This window comes from Hoplias malabaricus, chromosome 3, assembly GCF_029633855.1.
Source record: "Hoplias malabaricus isolate fHopMal1 chromosome 3, fHopMal1.hap1, whole genome shotgun sequence".
NCBI classification, from domain to species: domain Eukaryota; kingdom Metazoa; phylum Chordata; class Actinopteri; order Characiformes; family Erythrinidae; genus Hoplias; species Hoplias malabaricus.
In genome coordinates this window covers 5,603,115-5,629,989 of record NC_089802.1, presented here as the reverse complement: position 1 = coordinate 5,629,989, position 26,875 = coordinate 5,603,115, and the positions used below count along the sequence as shown (strand labels likewise).

Genomic DNA, 26,875 nt, shown 5'->3' with positions numbered 1-26,875 from the left:
CTTGAGTACGTGTTTTTGAAGGAAACTACATTGAAAGCTCTCGTCTTTCTCTTGTGCCACATCAGGCCTTCTTCACAGAGAAATACACCCAGGAGCATCCTGAGGACCAAGAGAAGATTGACAAACTGAAAGACTTAATCGCGTGGCAGGTAGGTCCTTCAAACTTTATTTTGAGCATACCTCCTTGACTGACACACAACCAGGTGAGAATCCGAACACCTGACAGGTGGGATTCAAGCAGAGCACCACCTGACAAATCCTGCGTCAGCTGTCGGGGAAACCAGGTATACTGTTTGTAATATGAGAAAGTAATGCTCACCTGGTTCATAAGTGCTTTTTCTGCAATTCCTCTGACAGATTGGAGGATATTTCTTGTGTGTTGGTATTTGGTTAAATATAAGTATGTTTGTCTGTGCTTTGAATACTTGGCAGATCTGGGCAGTTTTCCTGTTTGAAAACGTTAAATTTTAGTTAAAGGTTCAGTATCCGAGATTTTTCCAGGAGAGGTCACACTAGCGTCTCAGAGCCAAACATAAAGTTATTCAGCAACACTCCCTTCAGCCTCACCTTCTCCCACTTCAATCCCACATCCAGTCGTATTTAACTTATAGCCGAGAGCAAAACTAAAAAAGTCACTCTGACTCAGTCCACCCAAGTTCACAACAAGTTCATAATATCCATCAGATCTAACGCTACCACGCCAGTCCCTCATGAAAAGACACAGAGAGAACACACCACACTCCTCTCACACAGTCACCTGGAGGAAACCCACGCAGACACAGAGAGAACACACCACACTCTTCACAGACAGTCACCCGGAGGAAACCCACGCAGACACAGGGAGAACACACCACACTCCTCACAGACAGTCACCCGGAGGAAACCCATGCAGACACAGGGAGAACACACCACACTCCTCACAGACAGTCACCTGGAGGAAACCCACGCAGACACAGGGAGAACACACCACACTCCTCACAGACAGTCACCCAGAGGAAACCCACGCGGACACAGGGAGAACACACCACACTCCTCACAGTCACCCAGAGGAAACCCACGCGGACACAGGGAGAACACACCACACTCCTCACAGACAGTCACCCGGAGCGGGAATCGAACCCACAACCTCAAGGCCCCTGGAGCTGTGTGACAAGCAGAGGTTTCTCACTATTTGGATGCAGAGTTTGTCATTCTCTGTTGATGTGAAGGAAACGCAGCTTCGCAGTGAGAGCGGTTCACCAGCTACTTTTACTGGCGCACAGGCAGCAAAATCAGGGTAGAAATACAGGCTCGTACAGGTTCAGAACCCAGCAAACTAAAAAGGTGACTGAGCCATGGCGAGCTGAGCTGCAGTGAACTTGTGTATAAGATGCTAATGTCAGGCTCATGTGTTACACAGTGTATAACTGCAGCAGAATATTTAAAGTGGAATGTGAAAAAACCACAGAGTCCATACAGCAGGGAGTGAAGCAGGAATTCACCATCACTCCACATCTACAGGTCGAGGAGTCACTGACCTGAGAGAGTATTTCTAGGAGAATAACCGTGAGTTCAGACTCCTGTTGGAGCCTTTCAGCAGAACTTGCTTAGAAAAAATTGTGGTCTGTGTTGGTGTTAATGGGGAGTCCCCAAGTACAAAACAGAGCTCAGGACACCTTTACTCCACCTTTAAGTCAAGCTCTGTGCTTGAGCTGGAACTGCATACAACTTGTTAAAAATCACAGTTTGCAGATATAATTAAAAACTGTGAAGTGCGAGACAGACTTGTTTAGGCATCCTTGCTGTTACCGAAGACAACAGCAGTGCCTGAATCTCCTGAGCAAGGCGAGGCTCAGCCTGGCTGCAGGTAATAGATATTCATTCACACCAACCTTTGGAATATTTATCTAAATATTCAACTCTTTCATTTACCGTCAACTACAGAAGGGTGGAATTGCGGTTGGCAGCAGGATCATAAAATACTCGCTAATAAAGTTGTGAACACAAGAGGAGATCACATTAGACATGCTAAAAAGAAGCTCCCCAGAAGGTGCACTGACATATGTGCTCCCAAATGCTCACAGAGCCAGCATATGTCTCAGTGCAAATGTGTACAAGAGCGTGATTTCCGAATACTCCTATAGATAAATAATAATCTACATAATCTTTCTGCAGGTTTAAAAGGCTTGGCTGGTTAGCGATTCCTTCTGCTTTGTGCATCTGGTCAGTAACAAAGGAGCTGAGCACACAGCAGCTGCTATGCTGTTAGTAATCTTGTTAGATTGAATATTATTTTCACCCCTCTGTTCAAATATGAGCATGCTTGTGCTTGCATTGGCTCGTGCGTACAGGATAACGGTGTTTACACGCAGCATGAGGTTAGACGCTACATCAGAAAGGTGCTAAGAACCTGCTGTCAGTTTATTGTTTTTTATTTACAGTGATCCCTCGTTTTTCGCGGGGGATGCGTTCCAAGACCACCCGCGAAAAACGAATTTCCGCTAAGTAGAGGAAATATATTTTTTAATGTATTTAACGAGTATTTGGACTTTTAAACCCCTCCCTGTGCTGTGAACAACCCACCCTCTGCATTAAACAGTCGTTCTATAATGTTTTTCAGCTGGAACTACATGTGATATCCTACCAGTTTCTTTAATAGAGTCATTCCTAAGCTGTGATTTAGCGTCAGTAAATTTCACGGATGTGGACATGAACAACACATGTACTGTACGTAAGAAATACTTGTAAACGATATAGTGTCACCTACAGGCCTAGTCTAATACATGTAAATAATTTAAAAAATGCTTTTAATTTACACACCATAAGAAAATTATATTTTTAGGCGATGTAGCGGCCATAAGCCCCCTTTTAAAAACCCGCGAAGTAGCGAGGGATTACTGTATTTGTATTTTTGCTGTAATAAACCACTGATATTCAGTTCAAATATTACCTGAATCTGTAGAATCAGCCCCTTCCATTCCATCTCATCACGTGACTGTCCATGACTCTCAACCAGAGTTATGAGGTCATAAATAGAGGTTGAAATAAGTACGATAGACACTGTCAGTCTCTCACTGTGAATAATTTGCGGACTCGTGTCTAGGTACGTTTTGTGTGAAACTGACTGATGGACACTCATGAGTAAAAGTATGTTTTCACAAGAGATAGGAGCTTCTTAACTTCAGGGCCAAATGAACCCTCTCCACAGCGCGCTTGGTCCAGTGGGCCCTCATTAGACAGAGAGCTGAGATTGTTCTGAAGAGTTCGATATGGAGCCTATGGATACTGAATGCATTTAAAGATGGATTTAAGAAGATATAAAACATGGAGAACATGCCCTTAGACCCCAGAGGGTTAATATCTTGGGACTGTTTATCATATCAGTGTAATTTAGACTTTAAGCTTCAAACATACCATTATTTTTGGACCTCACATTAAATTGGCTGATATAGAGCTTTAGGGACTGTGCAAGTAAAAAAAGGGGGGGGGATACATAATAATGCACACTTTTATGTAAATGATTCCTCTTGCTGTGTTATAATGAGTGAATACTTTTCTCTCCATGCACTGTGCCTTAGCTTGCTTGAGTGTGAGAGAGAGGGATGAGTGATTATCGATACTGTGAGCTCTCCCCTTGTGCAGGTAGTTTGCTGGTTCAGGGCACACGTCGTATACACTTACCCTCAGCCCATGACCCACCGCACTGCGTAATAGGGTCTGAAGGACTCACCGTCTTTATAGACGTGGAAGGAAAGAAAATGACATGCGGAGGCCATTTTGTGAAGTGGCAGGCAGTCTAACAGCTCTAACAGAGGCGCAGGCGATGGAGGAAACTGCAGAGGAGGCCATATGGGGTGCTGAATTATTTTTCTGTGCAGTTACAATAGGAGAAGCTACATCAGAAGGAGCCTGTAAAAATGTTTCATTTGACTTTTTGCAGTTACAGTCTGTATTTGTGGATTGTCAGTGTTTTCCCTGCAGCACTTTCTTTTACTGTGCACAACTCGCACATTAATGATGTAGCATGGGTTTGATGCCCAGTGTTACCTGTCTACTTGTTAATTGGTTGGACAGTTTAAAGGCTAAGCACCATTTAAGGGACCTCCATGAATATTTCACATTATTGTAGTTACTGACAGATATAAGTATGAATTAAAATGAAAATAGCAGCTTAATTTGCTTTAAAACTGACAATTTTATTAAATTGAGGGAAAAACCCGAGCTCGCTACGAAAATTCTTGAACGCAACCGTGACGTCACTGGTGGACAACAGCTGAACAACGCCGCGGTAAAACACCGTTATGACTGACTGTTATGACAGTATCTAGCTAAATAACCAACATTTTTCATGACAATAGCCTAGCAATAAGCTAAACTCAAATGTAGAGGTACCGATATTCTTGTAAATGTGATCGAAGTCGAACTCGAACTCATCCGACACTATAAACCTCCGTAATGCAGCTACGTAGCCGAGTATAATCTGAGCACCGAGTTTAGCGAGTCAAGCTAACGTTAACTAACACCAACTAAAACAGGCGAAGTGAGTGTCCTTACCCTGTTTACCTCCATGTTACAGAGGCTCTTGATCACCTTTCGTTGGTGTCCTTACATGCCCATATTGTTGGAAAAGCGCCAGTGAAATGAGCTACAGATAATGGAGTGAGCGGATGGTCCTTTCCAAAGTGCCCGTTTAAAGTTGACAACTTTAGTCCATTTTCTGGATATTTTGGGATCTTTGGGCCATTTGTTCACAGATGTCCCACTGTACATTGAATGATTGCAGCCAAAAACAACACACCTTTTCGTCATTTTGCATTAAATTAAGTGCAGCTTCTAGAGTTGTTGTCCACCATCTACGTCACAGGCAAGACGTCTATTAGAGTTTCCGAACACCGTTGGGGGGGGGGAACCAACGGTCTTTTAAACCTTATTCCTTGAATTAGTAAGAAATAACATGTTTTCTGACTATCAATAAACACAAGTTAGGAACTCAGATTCCACTGTATTTATTTGTTTGACACTTTCATAGAGCTGGTGCTTAGCCTTTAAGGCAGATAATCGATACCCTAAACGTGGCAAGTTTGATTGAGTTAAAAGAGTGATAAGCGTTATGCTGTGTTTCTATTAGATTAGGTTGAGGTTACCACAAATAATTTCTGGGATTAGTACTCCTGTGTTTGAGTGTGTGTTTGTGAGGATCTTGTGGAGGTGAGCTGTCACGCTTTAAGGAGTCCTCTTTTCTTCTCATTTGTCTTGTTCTCAGATTGGTTGGAGAAAGTGCTCAGACTAAAAAAAAGAACACAGTCCTCTTCCACAACCAGTTTCAACAGAGCAAAGTAGAGAGGGCAATTTTCAGAAGAATGAGTGCTCATATGTAGTAGAGTACAGAAGCCCTTTGAAATGAATAATGACAACGATCTGGAAAAAATATATATATAAAAATGATGATGGTAGAAATATGCTCACATATAACTTTTTGGCACTTATGCATTTTTACTTGATTACGGTTCTCTGTCGACGCATCATCAACCTTTATTTTTCTTCTCTGTGCTCTTTGTGCTCTGTTAGAAAATGAATGTGGAGCTGGCTGACTGGTCTTTTAGCAGTCTGGCCATTTTCTTCTCAAAGTACATTCAGATATTCATCAGGTTTCTCTTTTTTTCTAGCGTCATTGCCCAGTTGTTTTTGACTCAGGACATTAATAAAAAATCAGTGACATCTGTCGAATGCTGTTCTAATGATAGCTATGAAAATGAAGGGAAATACTGCAGATTTATTTGCAGTTTATATCTAATATTATGTAGAAGACTGCTCAGTCAGTGTTTCTTATTCAATCAGTGGTATGAATTGGGTGTTTTCCCTACTTGTCTACATTGTAGCTTTTATGCTTTTCACTAGATGCTGAAACAGTGCTGTTAGCATTTAGCATTAGGCTACTACTCTCGTGTTGGGTGGCACGGTGGCTTAGTGGTTAGCACGGTTGTGTGCGTCTCAGTGCTGGGATCTTGGGTTCAAGTCCCATCCGGGTGGAGTTTCAGTGTTCTCCCTGTGTCTGCGTGGGTTTCCTCCGGGGTCTCTGGTTTCCTCCCACAGTCCAAAAACATGGAGGGTAGGTGAATTAGCTTCTCTAACAACTGTCCTGGTGTGTGAGTAAATGTGTGTGTGCCCAAATATGGATTGGTGCTCTGTCCTGGGTGAAACCCTAGTGCCTGATGCAGTCCTCCTGGTGTATGGTCGTTCCTGGTTGAGAGTACACTGTGTGCGTGGCTTGAGTGTGTTGTGAGCAGTGTCCTTGTGGAACCTAGAAAGGTGCTATATAAGTGTAACGATAGATAGATAGATGTTCACATGCTGTAGAGTGCCATTGTATTGGCAGTTTTTATGGGGATTATACAAGCTATGTGTTCACAGTTGAGCACATGTGGGTGGACATTCGGTAGGTGACAGAGTGGATCTAATAGCAGAATTTCATATTAATAATAATAGTAATTATTACTGTTTTTAGTTATAAGCACTTTTCAGGTTGCTCAAAGATACGGCACAATTAGATTTTAGATAAAACAGTTAAATTCAAAATTTCATTATCACATTACAAACAGAATGAGAAGACACCAATAAAACAACACAAGGTACATAAAATAATCATCGCATCGTAGTTTAAACGACTAAGCATTCATTAGAGAAAACTGTTTGAAGTATGTATGTTTTCATTTGCTTTTTTGATTAAGGCAAGGGGCGTGAACAGAGAAATGTTGGACCAGAGTTTTGCAGCAGTGCTGAAGGCCCTCGCACCAGTTCTCCTTGACTTTTCTCTTTTGTTTCTCTTCTAATCAGAAGGGATACTTTTTGGAAGTGTAGTGGACGTTAGTGTCTTAAACTCTGGAGCTAAAATAAGAGCTGGCTGTGCAGTTGGCATTAAAGTCTACAGAATTGAAGACAAGCCTGTTTTATTGAATTCTAAAGAGAAACAATGGTTTGTTAAGTTCAGATTTTGTCGTTTACTTTTGTTGACGTAGCTTTGTTGATTTTTATTTCTGTGTGTTTTATACCTGTCGTTGTTTCCCTAACATTAACATAGTTTTCTCAGGTTAGTTCTTCAGTAGTATATCATTGGAAGCATGGATGAGTTAATTACATCTGTCCCTGAGAGTGGAATTGTGTCCTGAGGCTTTTTGTGTGTCCTTTCTGTGTCTGTATTTCTATAAGTTTGCCCATTAATTCTGGCATGTGTTTGTGTAGGTGAAGGAGTGCACAGATGGGAGTGAATAATATGCACTCTGTGTGTCAGTGAAGTGGTTGAAGCTGGGGTTTCCTGAGGCTAGTCTATACTTTCTCAGTGCAGGGGTAGAATTGTCACTGCTGGGGTGATAGAAAAGTGTCCGATAAAGAAAACTTGCTTAGACATTAATTTTAGCTTCAGTCTTGTATTTTTGTATTTGCAAGAGTTTGCGATAAGTGTGTGTGTGTGTGTGTGTGTGTGTGTGTGTGTGTGTGTGTGTGTGTGTGTGTGTGTGTGTGAGAGAGAGAGAGAGAGAGACCCCCCCCCCAACACACCCCACCCCTGGGCTATGGAGTCAGTCACCCTGTGAGACTCTTGTTGCCATGCCACCTCTCTAGAGTTCCACACATCCGTCACTCTGATTGCTATATAAAGACCCAGGTTTCCCTGGAGATGCTCTTCCTTTCTCCTTCCCTTCTGTTTCCATGCCTCTCTCTCCATCCCATTCTCCCTCCCTCTGTTCTCCCTCTTTTCAGTCTCCTCTTCAGTCTCTCTATATCTTGTGATTTTGCTGTCTCTTGCTCTGCCTCCCACTCTCTCCCATAGTTTCTCTCCCACTTACGCTCTGTCCGTCCCACTCACTCTTCCTCCCTGCCTCCCTCCCACTCGCTCTCCCCCCCTGCACCCCCCGCCTTCCCTCTCTCTCTCTCTCTCTCCCCTGCACCCCCCGCCACCCCTCTCTCTCTCTCTCTCTCTCACCCTCACCACAGAGGAACCATAAGGGTAACTCCTCCTTTACCGCACCTCAAAAGGTCAGCCTTTTCCAGCACTGTTAATACACTTGCCATTCGTTATTAATATGCTGTAGTTATCTAATAGGTTTTTACAGTCTGAAACACTAATTGACCCAATCCGATCTCTGCCTACAAATGTATAATTGCAATGCCACTGTATCAACTTTAGATTTAACATTAGATTTGCTGCTTAGCATTTAAAACACCATGCCTGGTTATGTTGTAATTAAAGCGAGGCAGATAGGAAGCCGCAGTGAATCTTTGGGTAAATATTGTCCAAATTCATTTGACACAGTAAAAGAGATTCGTTAGTTGTCAGAGTTCCCCCCCATTTTTAGAAACCACCCTCGCCGCATGAGCTGTAGAGTAATTTATGAATCGATCGGAGCATGAAGCAGGGAGGGAGACGTGGCCCGTGAACATGTGTTTGATGTTGGCTGCTGGGTCACAAACACTCGTGTCTAAAGTGAGTAAAGATCGCGGCTCCGACGTGAAGAGACGGCTGATTGCTTTGCATTGCATCAGTTGTCAGTGATGCACGATGAGTTTGGCATCACGTCTGATGGTGTTTTCTTCCTTATAGCCCCCAGCACTGGACTCTCTGACTCTCCAGCTCCTGTCTCATGAAAAACAGCGGTACATCACTGCTTTGAAGTGTTTCTGGAGTGTGTGTGTGTTTTGGTTAAGCTGTGGATGTGTGTGTGGGTCTCAGAAATCATGTACACTATAAATCCATACATCCATAAAGCCAGAAACCTGCTCATTCACGTTTTATTACAAACTCAAGGGCATTAATAGAGAGTTTATATACTTTGAGCTGTAACAGCTTTATGAATTTTACTGCATGTGTAAACAGTGCTCCGAGGGTTTGATTACATTAAGCCTTGAGCACTATTAGCTCTGGATCACAATGGGCCACTCTTACTCTACGCTCCATTGTATCGCAGGATTGGAAGAGGTGTCTGGATGCTTTTGGGTGTGACGTAGGAAAAGAGGTTGCTTCCTGTCATTGAAATTGTCTCTGGCCTTGACACCTATTATTAATTACAAAGCTCAGTAGAGTATGGGTCTTTGTGTGTGGGTGTTTTTGTGTGAGGCCAGTTCTGCACAGTCCTGGGGTTGAATGTGTTTGTAGTAAATACTATTCAGGGCAGTGGCAAACTGTATTTCTGATAAACACTCTTGTTTGTGAAACTGCACTGAGGCTGTTTAGCTGAGAAATTGATTCTTTCAAACTCAGCAGAAAATGCAACCTGCTTCCTTTGATTGATGCCCCTGGATAAAGTTCTGTGCTAAATCCATAGTAATACAGTTTGCCCTTCGCTTTGTCTTGCAAATAAACTCTTGCCAGTGTTTGATTGCCTCACTGCCTGGTTTATGTCTCAGATTCTGCTTCACGACTGTTTTTTTTAATACGCAGAGGAGAGAACTGTTATAGCACTGCAGTATTTCACTGAGAAAGACTCTCACTCTTTCTGTGGTGTGCTGGCTGCGTCTGTAGCACAAGGCTAACGTATTTTCTAACCTCAGTGCTTAGTGCAGCTCTGAGCGCCGAGGTGTTTTGGGGTTTGAGTCAGAGTTTTGAGGTTGTCAGCAGAGTGGAAGAGCTGCTTCATATCCACTCATAGGTTTTTTTTTTACACACATAAGGGGAGCATTTGTTTCTAAGCTTTGTAATGTGTTAGTAATTCATGATGATCACTGGAATAGGGAAACATCAGGAAAATGATTGCTTTCAGAATAACAGTCAGGCTGGATCACTTTCATCTCCAGTGGAGCTGTTATATCCTATAACTGCAGGTGTATGAAGTAACTACAGAGAAGTACAGGTATCATGAAGCAGAATTCAGTGTCTGGCTGCTTTGTGCAAGGTGCTATACCCTCACACTCTTGTCTTTTATATGCAATATATTCATTTATTCATTATGTGTAAGCGCTTATCCAGGGTAGAGGTGTGTCCAGGGAGAACACACCACACTCCTCACAGACAGTCACCCGGAGGAAACCCACGCAGACACAGGGAGAACACACCACACTCCTCACAGACAGTCACCCGGAGGAAACCCACACAGACACAGAGAGAACACACCACACTCCTCACAGACAGTCACCCAGAGGAAACCCACGCAGACACAGAGAGAACACACCACACTCCTCACAGACAGTCACCCGGAGGAAACCCACGCAGACACAGGGAGAACACACCACACTCCTCACAGACAGTCACCCAGAGGAAACCCACGCAGACACAGGGGGAACACACCACACTCCTCACAGACAGTCACCCGGAGGAAACCCACACAGACACAGGGGGAACACACCACACTCCTCTCAGACAGTCACCCGGAGGAAACCCACACAGACACAGGGGGAACACACCACACTCCTCACAGACAGTCACCCGGAGGAAACCCACACAGGGAGAACACACCACACTCCTCACAGACAGTCACCCGGAGGAAACCCACACAGACACAGGGAGAACACACCACACTCCTCACAGACACTCACCCGGAGGAAACCCACACAGACACAGAGAGAACACACCACACTCCTCACAGACAGTCACCCGGAGGAAACCCACACACACACATATATATATGTGTGTGTGTGTGTAGAGAGGTGTCAAAATATATATATTATATTATAATCAGTAATTAAGCTGAGATATGAACATTAGCATTAGTATCACTATTTGGCGAGAGAGAGAGGAGAATGTGCATGATTTTTTTTTTTTTCATCAAGAATTGTTTTTATTATATATAATATATGCTTGTTATTGCCCTTTTCTATTAGAGAGGGGCAGGGGAGCGACATCATAGCAGCTAAACAAAGCTACACATTAGAGCACATTTTGAACCAGCTATAACTATTATGCTGTAGCTTCCAGATGGCCGTAACATAATCCATAAAATCAAAAATGATGTGAGTAGTTAAAATGTAATTACTGAGGCCACACCTCAGTAACCATAGTGAAATGGTACCAGTCACACTGAGTCCAGCCACTGTTGATACATCCTTAACATTTCAGATTCACTGGGACTAGGCTACAGATAAACTCCAAGGACACTATGTTTTTTTGCTTTTTGGGTGGTGGTATTTTCCCCATTTCTTTCAGCTGGAGCCTGCTCTTCCTTTCTGAACATATGCTTTATATTGTTTTTTCTTTCAAGCGCTTGTGTCAAGAGTCTCAGAAACACAGGACCATCCCCAGACGCGCATGCACAAAACCACACGCAATCCACTGAAAGTTGAATATCAGATTGTGTTTTCTTTTGAGAGGCACACATACATCAGCCCTCCTATGAGCAGACTTAAGAGATTCAGCATCACAGAGTGAGAATGTGAGGACAGCTGAAGGACAGTAGCAGTGTCCTCTCTCCGTCTCCCCGAGGACCGTTTAGAAATGCCGTCCTGTCTTCTTTACACCGTGATCATGTTACATCATCAGAAGGAGAAGGAAAACTGTGTTCCACCTGCATCTAAAAATCAAACGTGCCGTCTCCTCGACAGTTTTCAGAAGTCTGAAATCTTGTGCTTGATAAATTTAACTCTTTATGTATGTCACCTAAATAAACATTTCCGAACAAATTAAATAAATATCTTCATCGAGCTTCAGTTTGTTTTGTTTGTACTATTTCTAGGGTGAAAACGAATCAGTGGTGTGTAGCCTTGTGAATTTTTGAAATTGTTAATGATGACCTACATTACAATGTTACAAGTACATTATTCCCTTTTTTCAATGATCAAGTTTTTCAGTTATCAATATTTTAACTGTTTCAGATCCCATACCTGGCGGAGGGTGTTCGTATCCACGGTGAAAAGGTGACGGAGGCATTACGGCCGTTCCATGAGCGTCTGGAGGCATGTTTCAGACAACTGAAGGAGAAAGTGGAAAAACAATATGGAGTAAAAACGCTGGTAAGAATTTACTACAATCTGAATCTGTTTAATTGGATTGGAATTCCTTTGGAACCGAGTGGGAGTAAGTACCACGGCAACATCGGTCATGAGCGGAAGGTTAAACATCAACCGTCTGCAGTAACTTTAATGTTTGTGTTGAGCTCAGTGCAACTGTAAGGTCTCTGAATGTGAGGAATATAAATCCTGTCAATGAATAAAGGATTCAGAGAACAGTGACTAAACTCTAAAGCTGATGCCGCAAGTAATTATTGTCCTCCTTTTTTGGCAGGTGTAATTTTCCTTAATAGATCGTGCTTTCTTTGTGCTTTCTAGACATTTCAGTGCTATAGAAGCTGAAAGTACTTGCCTTTTAGATTCAGAATGTCTGCTTTGCTAAGTTTGTGTCACGTACAGATAATCAGTCTTAGTGAGGTCATAAGTTTGTGGTATGTAACGTACTAAACAGACCAGACAAATACACATACTCTTTATTGTTAGGTGAAATTATATTAGAAATATTTTCAAAAGGGCGGCACGGTGGCGCAGCAGGTAGTGTCGCAGTCACACAGCTCCAGGGACCTGGAGGTTGTGGGTTCGATTCCCGCTCCGGGTGACTGTCTGTGAGGAGTGTGGTGTGTTCTCTCTGTGTCTGCGTGGGTTTCCTCTGGGTGCTCCGGTTTCCTCCCACAGTCCAAAAAACACACGTTGGTAGGTGGATTGGTGACTCCAAAGTGTCCGTAGGTGTGAGTGTGTGAGTGAATGTGTGTGTCTGTGTTGCCCTGTGAAGGACTGGCGCCTTGCGCCCAATGATTCCAGGTAGGCTCTGGACCCACCGCGACCCTGAACTGGATAAGCGCTTACAGATAATGAATGAATGAATATTTTTAAAATGAAGTATAAAAGAGAAATATGCACCTGTGGGGTAGTACTCATTAAATAAAATATTATTTGAAATATTTTAGAGAATAATCCCTTTAAAAAACAAACAAAAAAAAGATGACATTAATGAAAACAAACACAACAGGTAGTGCCATTTTAAAGTGTGTTTTTATTTTTTCTCCTGACCATCTTAAATGAGCCCCTAACTCTCCTGTACAACAACTAACCCATCTCTCTACTACCCCACTGCGCCTACTCCCATTTCTCCCAACCTACCCCACTGTGTTATGTCCTCTAATTGTCCTCCAGGGTAAATGTGCCTGCTGAGTCTTACTATGGCATTCCATTAATAACCTGAAAAAACAGAAGAGCGTGTGAGTGAGGGAGTGAGTGAGAGAGAGAAATAAAAGCAGTGATGGCTGCTAGCAGGTATTCATCATCAGCCGCTGAAGTCCAAAATGCTGTTGGTCAACCTTAGATGGCTCATGTGGGGCCCCAATGTGACGGATGTTCACTAAAGGGCCACTTCAAGGACGCTGCAGCATGTGTGTGTCTGTAAATGATAGAGTGTTTGTGGGGAGGGAGGGAGAGAGAGAGAGACTGAAATGCACAAAGGGCCTGTGTCATGCTGGTTGTATGCAATCATGCGTGAATTCGACTGACTCACCTTTAAGAAAGTTAGCGAGAAATCCTGTTGAGTCTAAAACTCCATAAAGTGCATTCAGCAAGGATCAACACACACACTCTCTCTCGCTATCTGTCTCTCTCTCACTCCACCACTCACTCACTCTCAGAGCATGTTAGCTGCAGATTGTAGTCATTGTAGTGTATTTTTGAAGCTTTTCCATTATCTTTCTTGCTTCGTCTTTGTTTTGTACTTTGGGTACTGTCCCTACCCTTTATTTCTCTTTATCCTCGGGCAGCTAAAGAGTTAATGTAGTTGCTGTATTCTGTTTACTCATATTCTGTATGTCATATGTTGTGTAGAAAGGTATTGAATAAGTGTATTTAAATATTTAAAAGTTCCCTGTCTGTCCATTACAGCCTCCGATGGCGGATGAAAGACGCGGTTCTCGTCCCAGGTCGATGGTGCGCTCCTTCACCATGCCTTCCTCACAGAGGCCACTGTCTGTCGCCTCTGTCACATCTATATCATCAGACACCTCACCTTCCCGACCAGGATCAGATGGGTACAACACACACAAGTACACACACACACACAAGCATATATATTATATTTATATATATATGTATATTAATATACAGGGTGGGCCGTTTATATGGATACACCTTAATGAAATGGGAATGGTTGGTGATATTAACTTCCTGTTTGTGGCACATTAGTATATGGGAGGGGGGAAACTTTTCAAGATGGGTGCGGACCATGGCGGCCATTTTGAAGTCAGCCATTTTGGATACAACTTTTGTTTTTTCAAAGGGAAGAGGGTCATGTGACACATCAAACGTATTGGGAATTTCACAAGAAAAACAATTTTAACGTAACTGTATTCTTTCATGAGTTATTTACAAGTTTCTGACCACTTATAAAATGTGTTCAAAGTGCTGCCCATTGTGTTGGATTGTCAATGCAACCCTCTTCTCCCACTCTTCACACACTGATAGCAACACCGCAGGAGAAATGCTAGCACAGGCTTCCAGTATCCCACCCTGTATATATTTATATATAAACCCTTCCACACACATTACAACATGCATTTCATCTCTTAATTCAAGATCAGGCAAATATCTTCAGTTCACACCAGTATTAACCCAGGTGGAGAAATCCGTCAAGTAGAGAATTTGTAGTCTTTTTTTTTTTTTTTAATCATAGAGACATTTATGCATCAGTTTAAGTCGTTACATACAAACAAAATGCTTAAATCACTACATAAACATAACGTCTTATGCTTCTACGTGTATTTACATCCAACCAAGTAATGGGAATAACAACATAGTATCGTTAGAGTCAAGGCTGGTTCTAGTGTGCCTTAGAGATATGACATCATTAATGATGTCACAATTCAAATGCATTGTTTCAACACCGTTATTGTCCCAAGAGTTAGCAGCAGTCAACAATTTAACTCAGCATTATTCCCCATCTTCCTCTCCCTAGTGTCATTAGTGAGTTATGCACAATAATTATTTTGACATTGATAATCCCTAGTTAGTATCATAGAAACATTTAACCTAATCATAACATTCTGTATCGTAGTCGTACTCTTAAAATGTAGTGCGCAAAAAATCAGTTTAATTGATTTCCAAATTGTAACGTAGCTTTTAAGGCTTTCTTGGTTCTTGCTTCCCGCTGTGTTTCTCTGAATAGATGATGTCAATCTGCTCGTATAAATGCACTGCCAGGCCTAATTATAAATTAATAACTGAGGAACGATGTGTATGAACAAAGATGTCTTTTAAAAGGGGTTAATCAGAAGAGGGAAAATCCATTGACCTAATCAGACTGGTTTTGATTGTGTGTGAGAGAGAGAGAGAGACAGACACACAGAATATATCTGTATCTCTGTGTCTGTGTTTCTATGGGTGCATGATTAGGGAATGTGTGTGTGTGCACGTCTGATTAGGATGTGTGCGTTTGACATATTGAGAGGTTGATGCCATTGCTGCGTAGCGGGCACTGTGATGCCAGCCTGAAGGATTAATTAGCACGCGGTTTGAGAGAGTGATCCCATCAGCGATGCCCTCCACTGGTATTTAATTGCAAAGGGCATCGCACCACATGCTCTTTCATTTGATCAGTTAATCCGTCTGGTTGAAGCAGGCTGCTTCGCTCGAACCGGCGCCAGCACAGAGAAATACCAATTATGAGAGGCAGCGTTGGGTGTCTAAGATTCAGACACACTTTTGTCCAGCAAGTCTTTATTAAGTGGAGTCGGAGACAGAGAATTGTGGGCCCCCTCAAAGGTCAAATAATCTGTCTGTCACTTATTTATCTGAAGCTCAGTTTTGATGGAGATTTGATTGCTTTGAAAGGGTGCTTTGGACCTAACGATATTGCTTCAGAAGTCATAAAACGTTTTATTTAATCTTTCAAAGATGTTCTTTTATCAAAGCAAGTCTGTCCCGTGCTCTGTAGAAATAATAGGGGAGAAATATATGAGGGTACGTTCTTTTTCCCCGTAGAGAATTCCTTGTCTATAGTTAATACAAAGGACCAAAGTTGGAAGCTGAAGTTGACAAGAGTGCCGACAATCCTTATTAAAGCAGCTTATCATTAGCTCCACGTATTAAAGTATACAGTGGAACCTCTACTAACGAACGCCTATACTAACGAACTTTCAAGATACGAACCGGGCATTTGAATATTTTTTGCCTCCACCAACGAACCACGACTCTAGAAACGAACCCGAGCCTCCGCCGAGCCGGCGGCTGGAAATGGCCACTGACCCCAATAGGCGAGTCTCCCAGCGCCCAGACTTGAGTGAGCTTTTAAGATTAGCAAATTGTAGCTTTAGCAATTTAGCATTAGCGTAAATAGCAGACATCGAAATTCGTGCTAAGTTAAGCCGTATCTACGCTTCGTCTCCCCACATTCAGATCAAGTTCGTAGGTAGAGGTTCCACTGTATTTCTACTGTAAGACATTTTTTTGTCCCAAATCTCCCCTTTTTTTCCTCCTGATATTTTTTTTTATCAATTTAATTGTTAGGTTGTGTGTAAATAATGACAACATTGCACCTTTGTATTTATTGAATTTGCTGCTTAAATTTATCAATAGCGAATATAAAAGAAATGAAAGTTATGTTAAATTAGGAAGAGTTTAAAAACTTAACATACGGCCTGAAATTTGCTGACCCCATGCTGGCCATCGTTCAGCCTCGAGGCCTACATCTAACGGGCACGTGAACATACTATAACTAAACAACACAACAAACCTAATCAGGATTCCACACCCCAGCCTACAGCTTGCACGTATTTGATTGTATGAATTTCTGTCTTTATATCTGAAATCCATCTGTGTTATCCAAAAAAAACCTGTAATTTCTGGGGCCCTACGTTACGTAAAGGTCCATTTTGTTGTATATTTACAAACATTAATATGTGGAAAAGGACAAGTCAATGGGATGGAATCTAGAGTGAGGAATAAATCATTCATAGATGGCTTTATGATGTGGTGCCTGCAACAAATCCGACATATTTTCCAATGATATCAAACAGAAAGCACATCCCACGCAGGGATCGTGACGTCACGGTCTACAGTGAAATTACTATGAAATATAAATCAGTTGGCAGCTCAAAGTGGTTTGAAATAATTTATTACTTGAACTGGACTCTAATAATTTGATATTTTATGATCAGAGAAATACTGTATATATTCGGTTTCCATGGCGTTCCTAGTCAGTGTATTGCTTATTTCTATTTTTGTCGTTCCTCCAGGGCTCAGACCAAATGTCATAGGCACATCTCCGTTTGCTCTTCATTGTATGCGTCAGTGTAATATTAAAAACGGCTCTGACATCCACACTCAACTTTTCACTCTTTCTTTCATCATGGTTTCTTTTTTTTCCCTCTCTTCCCACGCATTTCTTCTTTGCTGCTTCAATCCCCCCCCCCCCCTCCCATGTTCTCCACTTCATTTCATCTTCCTTCATTTTATTTTCTCCATTTCTCTCCACTTACACTGTCCCTCTTTTTTTTTTTGTCCCCACTCTCAATCTCTTGTTCTTTTTGCTTTCCACTTTCTCCTCTTCTCTCCCTTTCCTCTGCCAGCTTCGTCTTGGAACCGCTCCTGCCCAAGAAGCAGCACTTCAAGTCTCAGGATAAGTTGGATCGGGACGAGGCAGAGAAGGACAAGAAGGAGAAGAAGAAAGAGAAGAGGAACAGTAAACACCAAGAGATTTTCGACAAGGAGCTGAAGACCGCTGATATAACCCTACAGCCCGCTGAGGCGGTTATTCTGTCAGAGACGGTGAGGAAACACACCATCCAACCTCATTTATTCCTACACACCTCACCTGTGTTTCAGTTTTCATTTCCAGGCTATGAATCTAAAATTAACAGATTAACAAATGCATCCTTTTACACGGCTCCATGTGACCACTGTGATGTAAGTGGCAACTGCAAAATACACACAGAAGAAAGCCCATTAAAACAGTGTTATAATCAGTTAAAAGCATCTGGTAAATCTTGTAAAGTAATGTGTCCCCTGAAGAAAACGCTATTATAACGTGGAATATAGAGTGATATTGTCGTGGCTTTTTAGCGAGTCACTTAAGTATTTTTTTTTTCTCTTTATTCTCAGTATCAAAATAGCACTTTTTCTTAGTAAAGGATTGTATCCTTGGACTGTTTATTTCACTATTTAGTTCCCTGCTACTTCATAACCAGTGAATATTTTATGGAGTGTTGCGCTTTAACAAATCCAGCCTGTGCTCTTAATGCACCGTCATCTACTGATTTTCATTTCTATTTTCTTTATTGTGCTGAATCCATCACGAATCTCCTGAACCCTCATGTTTTTTTAATTCAAGAATATTTCTCTCCCACTTCATACAGTGTGAGGGTCTGACATTCCACTTCTTATTCCACACCACTCAATGAAAACTCAGCAAGCAAATCAAAAATAGAGCTTGTTTTTTTGCCCAATGACGTGTATGCTGCCTTATAGCAATAATAGCTTACACCAGCTGTAATCAGAGTTTCCCAGGTCAGACTTCGTTCCTGCAGGTAGCAGTACAGTGGGCTTATTTATTGGCCGTTGTCTTTTATCGAATCGAATCCTCTAGCTGAGTATTACCTTGATGACCCATCATATCATTGACTGTGCCTCGTACTGAGGGTGTGATCTCTAGGGTGATGGATTTATATATACAGGGGTTGGACAATGAAACTGAAACACCTGTTATTTTAGTGTGGGAGGTTTCATGGCAAAATTGGAGCAGCCTGGTGGACAATCTTCATTAACTGCACATTGCACCAGTAAGAGCAGAGTGTGAAGGGTTAATTGGCAGAGGGTAAGAGGCACAAAATATTGCAATGCACACAACATTGTGGGTGATATACCAGAGTTCAAAAGAGGACAAATTGTTGGTGCACGTCTTGCTGGTGCGTCTGTGACCAAGAGAGCAAGTCTTTGTGATGTAACAAGAGCCACGGTATCCAGGGTAACGTCAGCATACCACCAAGAAGGACGAAACACACCCAACAGTATTAACTGTGGACGCAAGAGGAAGCTGTCTGAGAGTGATGTTCGGGTGCTGACCCGGATTGTATCCAAAAAACATAAACCCACGGCTGCCCAAATCACGGCAGAATTAAATGTGCACCTCAACTCTCCTGTTTCCACCAGAACTGTCCGTGGGGAGCTCCACAGGGTCAATACACACGGCCGGGCTGCTGTAGCCACACCTTTGGTCACTCATGCCAATGCCAAACATCGGTTTCAATGGTGCAAGGAGCGCAAATCTTGGGCTGTGGACAATGTGAAACATGTATTGTTCTCTGATGAGTCCACCTTTACTGTTTTCCCCACATCCGAGAGAGTTACGGTGTGGAGAAGCCCCAAAGAAGCGTACCACCAGACTGCTGCATGCCCAGAGTGAAGCATGGGGGTGGATCAGTGATGGTTTGGGCTGCCGTATCATGGCATTCCCTTGGCCCAATACTTGTGCTAGATGGACGCGTCACTGCCAAGGACTACCGAACCGTTCAGGAGGACCATGTGCATCCAATGGTTCAAACACTGTGTCCTGAAGGCGGTGCCGTGTATCAGGACGACAATGCACCAATACACACAGCAAGACTGGGGAAAGATTGGTTTGATGAACATGAAAGTGAAGTTGAACATCTCCCATGGCCTGCACAGTCACCAGATCTAAATATTATTGAGCCACTTTGGGGTGTTTTGGAGGAGCGAGTCAGGAAACGTTGTCCTCCACCAGCATCACGTAGAGACCTGGCCACTATCCTGCAAGAAGAATGGCTTCAAATCCCTCTGACCACTGTGCAGGACTTGTGTATGTCATTCCCAAGACGAACTGACGCTGTATCGGCCGCAAAAGGAGGCCCTACACCATCCTAATAAATTACTGTGGTCTAAAACCAGGTGTTTCAGTTTCATTGTCCAACCCGTGTAGATATATATATTGATTTAAGCTAATTATTAGCAGAAATTAAAATCCCTGCATGTAACTTAATATAAGCATGTGGCACTATTTTTGTTTTTGGTCTTATCTTCAGTTAATTAATCTGCTGATTATGTTAATTTGACGACTTACTGAGTAATCACTGCATCAACGTAAAGTACGTAATAATATTTGTTTGAACTAAATAGTAATAAACATTACCATTCAGAGCCTTTTTTAAAGCTTTAATTATATTTTTACTGCGTTGTTTCCCAAGCCATGTCCTGCCACCCCACAATGTAATGGGGTTTTTTTGTACATTGTCTCATTTAGCACCTGATTCGACTCATTAGCTAAATAACAAGCTCATGGGTTCTGGATCACTGTTGGACTGGGATCCCCTGCTTTACCAGAAAAGGGGAAAAAACATAAGAAAGCTGTGAAAATTTTGCCTTGAAAATTGCATTATATTGATTCATATTGCCACCAAATTGTTTCCTATCTCTTCTACAGCTGAAATGTATTCAATTATTATTTTTAATTAAGTTTAATTGTGTAATCACGACAGCTATTTGAGTTAGTAATTTTCATATTAGAAAGATTTTAATAATCAGAGTCGTGATGGGGTGGAATTTCCTCTTCTTTCCTCACACAACAGAACCATGGCTCATGAGCTCAGCAGGTCCACAGTGAAATTATACAGGGCCCATTTTTATGAGGTTTCTCAGAGTAGGAACGCAGATATTAGATCAGTTATCACGAATAATAATAAGAGAATGTGTCTGATCCTAGATCAGCTGTATGAATATGAATACAAAGACAAATCAAATAATGACGAATAATGGTTGTTATCAGTGCTGGTTTCACTGAGACGAGTGCTTTCCTCACTTTTCTTGATGTCATGAAGCCTAATGGCTTTCTGTAACTCTGCTTCTTTCTCTTTACCCTCTTTGCTTACAGATCAGTCCACTGAGACCGCAGAGGCCAAAGAGTCAGGTGATAAACCTGGTGGGAGAAAAGAGGCTCTCGGTGTCTCCGGGCCCTTCAGTGCCCCAGACGACAACTTCAGGCCCTCCCCCCATCACCCCCAGAGTCAAGCTTACTTTCAGCATGCTCTCTTCCTCCAGTACGTGGCTCTTCATTCTCCAAGAGTGCTCCAGAAATGCACTTTGCTTGTTTTTATGTTCCATTCCACCGTTGTCTCCTAAGTTGCTGGTCATGGTACTCTGAACACATTCTCTCTCTCTCTCTCACACACACACACTCTCTCAGACTCACAAACACACACACACTCTCTCTCTCACCCACACACACACACTCTCTCTGACTCTCTCTCTCACACACTCTCAGACGCACTCTTTCTCTCTCTCTCACACTCTCTCAGACTCACTCTCACACACTCTCTCATACTCACTCTCTCTCCCTCTCACACTCTCAGACGCACTCTTTCTCTCTCTCACACTCTCAGACGCACTCTTTCTCTCTCTCTCTCAGACTCACTCTCACACTCTCTCATACTCACTCTCTCTCCCTCTCACACTCTCTCATACTCACTCTCTCTCCCTCTCACACTCTCAGACGCACTCTCTCTCCCTCTCACACTCTCAGACGCACTCTTTCTCTCTCTCACACTCTCAGACGCACTCTTTCTCTCTCACACACTCTCTTTCTCTCTCTCTTTCTCTCTCTCTCACACACACTATTTCTCTCTCTCTCTCTGTCTCTGTCTCCCCCTGAAAGTGTTGTATTTGTGAATGCGTCCCACTCCGGGACCTCTCCAGACCACATACTCTAGAGTTTCTCTAGAAATTCTCCTAAGTTTATGTGCGAAAGAAGGCCTCAATATTTATGTGGGCTACGTCTTTGAATAGTTATAAATAACTTAAACATCAACACAGCATTCAAACAGGATTTAAAGAGCAACCGAACCAGCAACAGGACACAGCTATCCCTCCACATGCTAATTCAGAACTTTCTAACGCAGTCATTTCTTGGTTTTCCTGACGTCCACCACATCTAAATTTTAACGCCAGACACGTTTGACCTAAAGAAATCTAAGAGGGTCATACATTCTGAATTTAGCACGTTCTGCTTCAAATGCATTTCTCATGAGCTTTTCACATCTGGTGAAGTACTGTGACGTTTGAAACAAAATGGACACTCCTTGAAGCTGATAACTCTTCTCCTTTGTCTTCCTCTGAAGTGCTCTAGCCGGGCACCTTCGGTGTAAGAACAGCCAGAGGATCTAGGGTTTGCTTAATGTGTCATCATCTCTGCTGCAAGATTTCAGCAGGACAGATCAGAGGGAATCCACTTCTTGCTACAGAGAGTTTAGAGCATGTTTCATTCTGGTTTTTTTCTTGTGTTATCGGTAGATCTTGAGCTGAATGGAATGGGCTATGGAGAGAAGGGTGAGACTCCACCTCCACTACCAATCAAAAGCAGTATGGGTGACTACGGGAACCTGATGGAGAACCCAGAGCTGGCCAGCCCTACCACACCACCTCCACCTCCTCCACATCTCCGGGTAAAGACAAAAACAACACGATCTGGACTCAAGCTAGATTTATTAGAGCAGTCTAACGTTTTCTCCAGATATTCCTCATCACATTGTGAAACTGGCCACTAGCGGCCTGGGTATAATCCCAGACTTCTTTAAACGTGACGGCCCTCGTGAGGGTGCCCCATTAAAGTAGATTCTGTTAGCCTTTCTTTCAGTGTTACCTCTTGCCAGTGTGTATCCGTCTTCTCTTACCCTCACCACTCTCTTGTAATTGATTAATATTGCTTTTCCACTGATCCACCCCTGTTTATCTCGTTCCTGTTACTGGACGTGATTGTTGTCGGGTCCATCTCTCTGTATGAGGTCTAATTGATTCTGGGGCTAAGGGTAAATGAACAGCAGGTCCAAAACAGATCTGGTTGTAAATGTCACTGATAATAGAATAATCGTCTTCTTTTAATGCCCTACAGCATTTCTAACACCTTGTCTATTGAACCGTCATTTACTCTTTCTAGCAGAGACATCATATGTATGAGTCCGTGGTTTTAATACATTTGTGCTCGAGTTTAACTGATGTCGCCACAGCTGCAGTGTTTGATGTGTTCTTTTGGTGGTGGTGCTGCTGTGTACAGAAGGTATGGTGGTACCTGCGGAGTGGCGCTTATAACTGCTCCATACTGTGCTGTGATTTACATCTAACAGCCGTCACTGCGCCATCACTCACTCTCGCTGTCGCTCTCTCGCTCGCTCTCTCTCTGTTTCTCTCTCTCTTGCTCTCTTTCTCTCTCTCTCTTGCTCTTGCTCTCTTTCTCTCTCTCTCTTGCTCTTGTTTTCTTTCTCTGTTTCTCTCTCGCTCGCTCTCGTTCTCTCTCTCTCTCTTGCTCTTGTTCTCTTTCTCTCTCTCTCTTGCTCTTGTTCTCTCTCTCTCGCTCTTGTTCTCTCTCTCTCTGTCTCGCTTGCTTGCGCTCTCTGTCTCTCTCTCACTCTATCTCGCTCTCTCTCTCACTCTGTCTCACTCTCTCTCTTTTTCTGTCTCTCTCTCTCTCTCTCTCTCGCTCTGTCTCGCTCTCTCTCTCTTGCTCTTGTTCTCTCTCTCTCTCTCTCTCTGTCTCTCGCTTGATCGCACTCTCTCTAGCTCTCTGTCTCACTCTGTCGCTGTCTCTCTCTGTCTCTCTCTCGCTCTGTCTCGCTCTCTGTCTCACTCTCTCTCTGTCTCACTCTCTGTCTCACTCTCTCTCGCTCGCTCTTGTTCTCTCTTGTTCTTGTTCTCTTTCTCTCTTGCTCTTGTTCTCTCTCTCGCTCTTGTTCTCTCTCTCTCTGTCTCGCTTGCTTGCGCTCTCTGTCTCTCTCTCGCTCTCTCTCTCTCACTCGCTCTCTCTCACTCTGTCTCTCTCTCTCTCTCGCTCTGTATCGCTCTCTCTCTCTTGCTCTTGTTCTCTCTCTCTCTCTCTCTGTCTCTCGCTTGATCGCACTCTCTCTAGCTCTGTCTCACTCTGTGTCGCTCTCTCTCTCTGTCTCTCTCTTTCTCTGTCTCTGTCTCTCTCTCGCTCTGTCTCGCTCTCTGTCTCACTCTCTCTCGCTCGCTCTCGTTCTCTCTCTCTCTTTCTCTTGCTCTTGTTCTCTTTCTCTCTCTCTTGCTCTTGTTCTCTTTCTCTCTCTCTTGCTCTTGTTCTCTTTCTCTCTTGCTCTTGTTCTCTCTCTGTCTCTCGCTTGCTTGCGCTCTCTCTCTGTCTGTCTCTCTCTCTCTCTCTAGCTCTCTCTCTGTCTCACTCTGTGTCGCTCTCTCTCTGTCTCTCTCTCTCTCTCTCTCTCTCTCTGTCTCTCTCTGAGCAAAAATCATGTATTTACCTCATGCTCAGTCATGCACGCATGTTCACAGAGGATGTTTTATAGACGAAAAAGGCTGGTTCTGTGGTGTGTGCCTCACCATGGCCCTAAAGGTTTGTTTTTTGGGTTTTTTTTCTGTAAACCTGTATATGGATATAATGACTTACTTCCTGAAATGTAGCATCTACAGACAGTGGTAATGAGGAAAGTGACTCAGATAGTCCACATTAGTCCAGTTTCATAAGGACATTTCGATGTGTGACAAAGCCGTTGCCGTGCAGTAGGTGTGTCATTCTCTGTTCGGCCTTTGTATGATTTGTTTTGTTTTTCAAACAACCTTGCATTAATGTCTACAGTTTTTTTTGACCAGTTATCACACAAAATGGACGCCAGAGACCAATTTCCTTGGACCCCTTCCACCATGGCTGCACTGAGTTAGCTCTCTACTTTATTTGCATTAATCTGGAAAGTGTCTCTCTAAAGACAACAGCCTTTTCATGATACAGCTACAGAATGATAAATGATTTTTAAAACAAGTTGTACATTTTGTCCAGAATGTCCATTTAATCTTCAGCAGAAGTGATCTAACAGAGTGCCTCTGAATGGGCTGCTGTTCGGCAAGCGACACTTTGTCTCAGTTTATGAAACACTGCTTCATCTTCTTAAACCTTAGCTTTGAAACATTTCTGTTTAATTAACCCAAAGACTTCGGTCACCATTAGATCACGAACAAGGGCCACGTAATTGTGCATGGTCCAACGAGTGTGGATCTGTGTTCAGCTGCCTGCTAATTCTCTCTGAGTCTTACTTAGCCAGCTGTTCTGATTACTACAGCAAGATGGCAATTATTTTCATTTAAAGGAGATGCAGCGGGGGATGTTTTTAATGGGGTGTTCTGAACCCTGTTCTTTAAACCCTCTGTGAATGCTACAGCGTTAGAAATTAAGTCCTCACTCTGCGTCACTCATGGCTGTTCTTTCTTTTTCGTCCATTCTTTCTCTCGTTTCTGTCTCTTCTCCCTGTCCAGCACCTGCCCCCACCATTGCCGAGTAAAACCCCTCCTCCACCTCCTCCGAAAACCACAAGGAAACAGATGTCCATTGACTCAGGGATCGTCCAGTGAGCATCACGCCAACTGCAGAACAAGTTCCAGCGGAAACCACACCAGTTCCCCCACCATTTTGAGCCCCTTTCTCTGACAGAATGAAGAGTTCATCGGTTTTCTCACGATCTCCACTCTGAAGGAGTTGACGTGTCCAGAGACGTGCCTCTCACCCACTCATTACTAGTCATAGCCTCGTCCCAGGTGTCAGTGCTAGGTCCTGTGTATGACCTGTTTTACACCTCTGAAGGTATAATGAAAGGATCTCGTGAAGCATGTGGCTACAGCGAACAGATCAAGACTTGGCTCAGCCAGTTTCAGAACCCAGGACCTCTGCAGATAGCCCAAGTTTGTTAGCCAGCGCTCTTAGATTGTCATTCCAGGTTTTCACCAATGTACAGCGACTGAGTGGAGTCCAGATTTCTCAAATCTTGTTTTTTTTTACTCCCTCAGCCTCATGGCCAAGACACACGACCAACTCCAACCACTTTCCAAAGCTGAGAGGGTGTTACATAATCATTTTTATCCATTTTCTGAAATTCTAGCGTGTTTTGTTTTCCTCAATATATTCACATATATGTACAGAGGTTTGTATATATGATTTTTATTTTATTCTTTTTCTTTTGAAACTGTATTTTATCAAGAACATTATTAACAATGCGTCAAATTAACTGGCATTTTTATCCAAAAAAAAAGGGCTTTTAGGATTTTCAGTGACAGGGATTGTAAAATACTTTTGTGGACTTCTGTAGAAGTGCCATCCATTGATTATTATGAGTATTTCTTTCTTTCCTTCCACTTTTTGTTTATTTGTTTTTGGAGTGTACACAGCTAACTCCCACTGTACTATCATTGTATAGAATTTGTAATGCTGTAACCTTGGATTTCATTAACATTGACTGTTCCAAATTCACTACTGACTTAAATAAACTCAGTGTATGTGTTTTTAAACGTCTCTCAGGGCCGTGCGGCTGTGCTAACTCATTAGCGCGGGGTAAATCACTGCGGATGTGTTTCTGGTGCCTCCCTCCACTTCAAAGCGTGATCGAAGGCTGACCCTCACCTCTGAGCGGAGGCAGGAAGTACACTTTCTCTTTTTGCTCACGCTGCGACTCGGTACGGAAATTTCAAATAATAATCTTTTCTGTAGTTTTACATTAAAATCCAGCGGAGCGTCAGCAGTGGCCTGTTTAGACCACGACAGCAGCTTTTAGAATTTGTTGTGTGTGTGATACAGGAGCACTCTCATTGCTGAAGAGCTACAGAAGGGAAAAATGCTAAATTGTGTTGCTGTTGCCCTCTAGGATCAGACTTGTGCACCGTGCCGTACATCACTGTGGACTGTCAGCTGCTGCCATTGATTTAAGAGACAGGGACAGTTTACTCGTCCTTAAATACACAGCCACTTGTGGCCTCCAAATTAAGGTTAGTGCTATCAGTAACTGCTCATAGAAATGATTTCTTGCAGTAGTAAATGGTGTCTGCCGGTGTAATGTGTTGAGGTGATGGACTGAAGGCAGTGGGTAAATGACACAGTGTAGAGCCACAGCCAGTGTCTGATGACTCCTCGGGGGATGTTCAAATCTCTTGT

At 42.9% G+C, this 26,875-nt stretch overlaps 1 protein-coding gene across 2 annotated transcripts in view; it reads left to right on the top strand.

Annotated features, from left to right (window-relative positions):
• The window catches only part of dock1 (dedicator of cytokinesis 1), a 258,525-nt gene extending 232,286 nt beyond the window's left edge, over nucleotides 1-26,239 (top strand). For both annotated transcript variants that reach the window (XM_066662743.1, XM_066662745.1), the window contains 7 exons: nucleotides 66-149; nucleotides 11,776-11,913; nucleotides 13,819-13,964; nucleotides 17,499-17,697; nucleotides 20,813-20,978; nucleotides 22,228-22,379; nucleotides 25,210-26,239. In XM_066662743.1, coding sequence (XP_066518840.1) covers nucleotides 66-149; nucleotides 11,776-11,913; nucleotides 13,819-13,964; nucleotides 17,499-17,697; nucleotides 20,813-20,978; nucleotides 22,228-22,379; nucleotides 25,210-25,305 — 981 coding nt within the window. In that variant the 3' untranslated portion in view covers nucleotides 25,306-26,239. The remainder of the gene's footprint in view (nucleotides 1-65; nucleotides 150-11,775; nucleotides 11,914-13,818; nucleotides 13,965-17,498; nucleotides 17,698-20,812; nucleotides 20,979-22,227; nucleotides 22,380-25,209) is intronic.
• The last annotated feature ends 636 nt before the right edge of the window (nucleotides 26,240-26,875 follow it).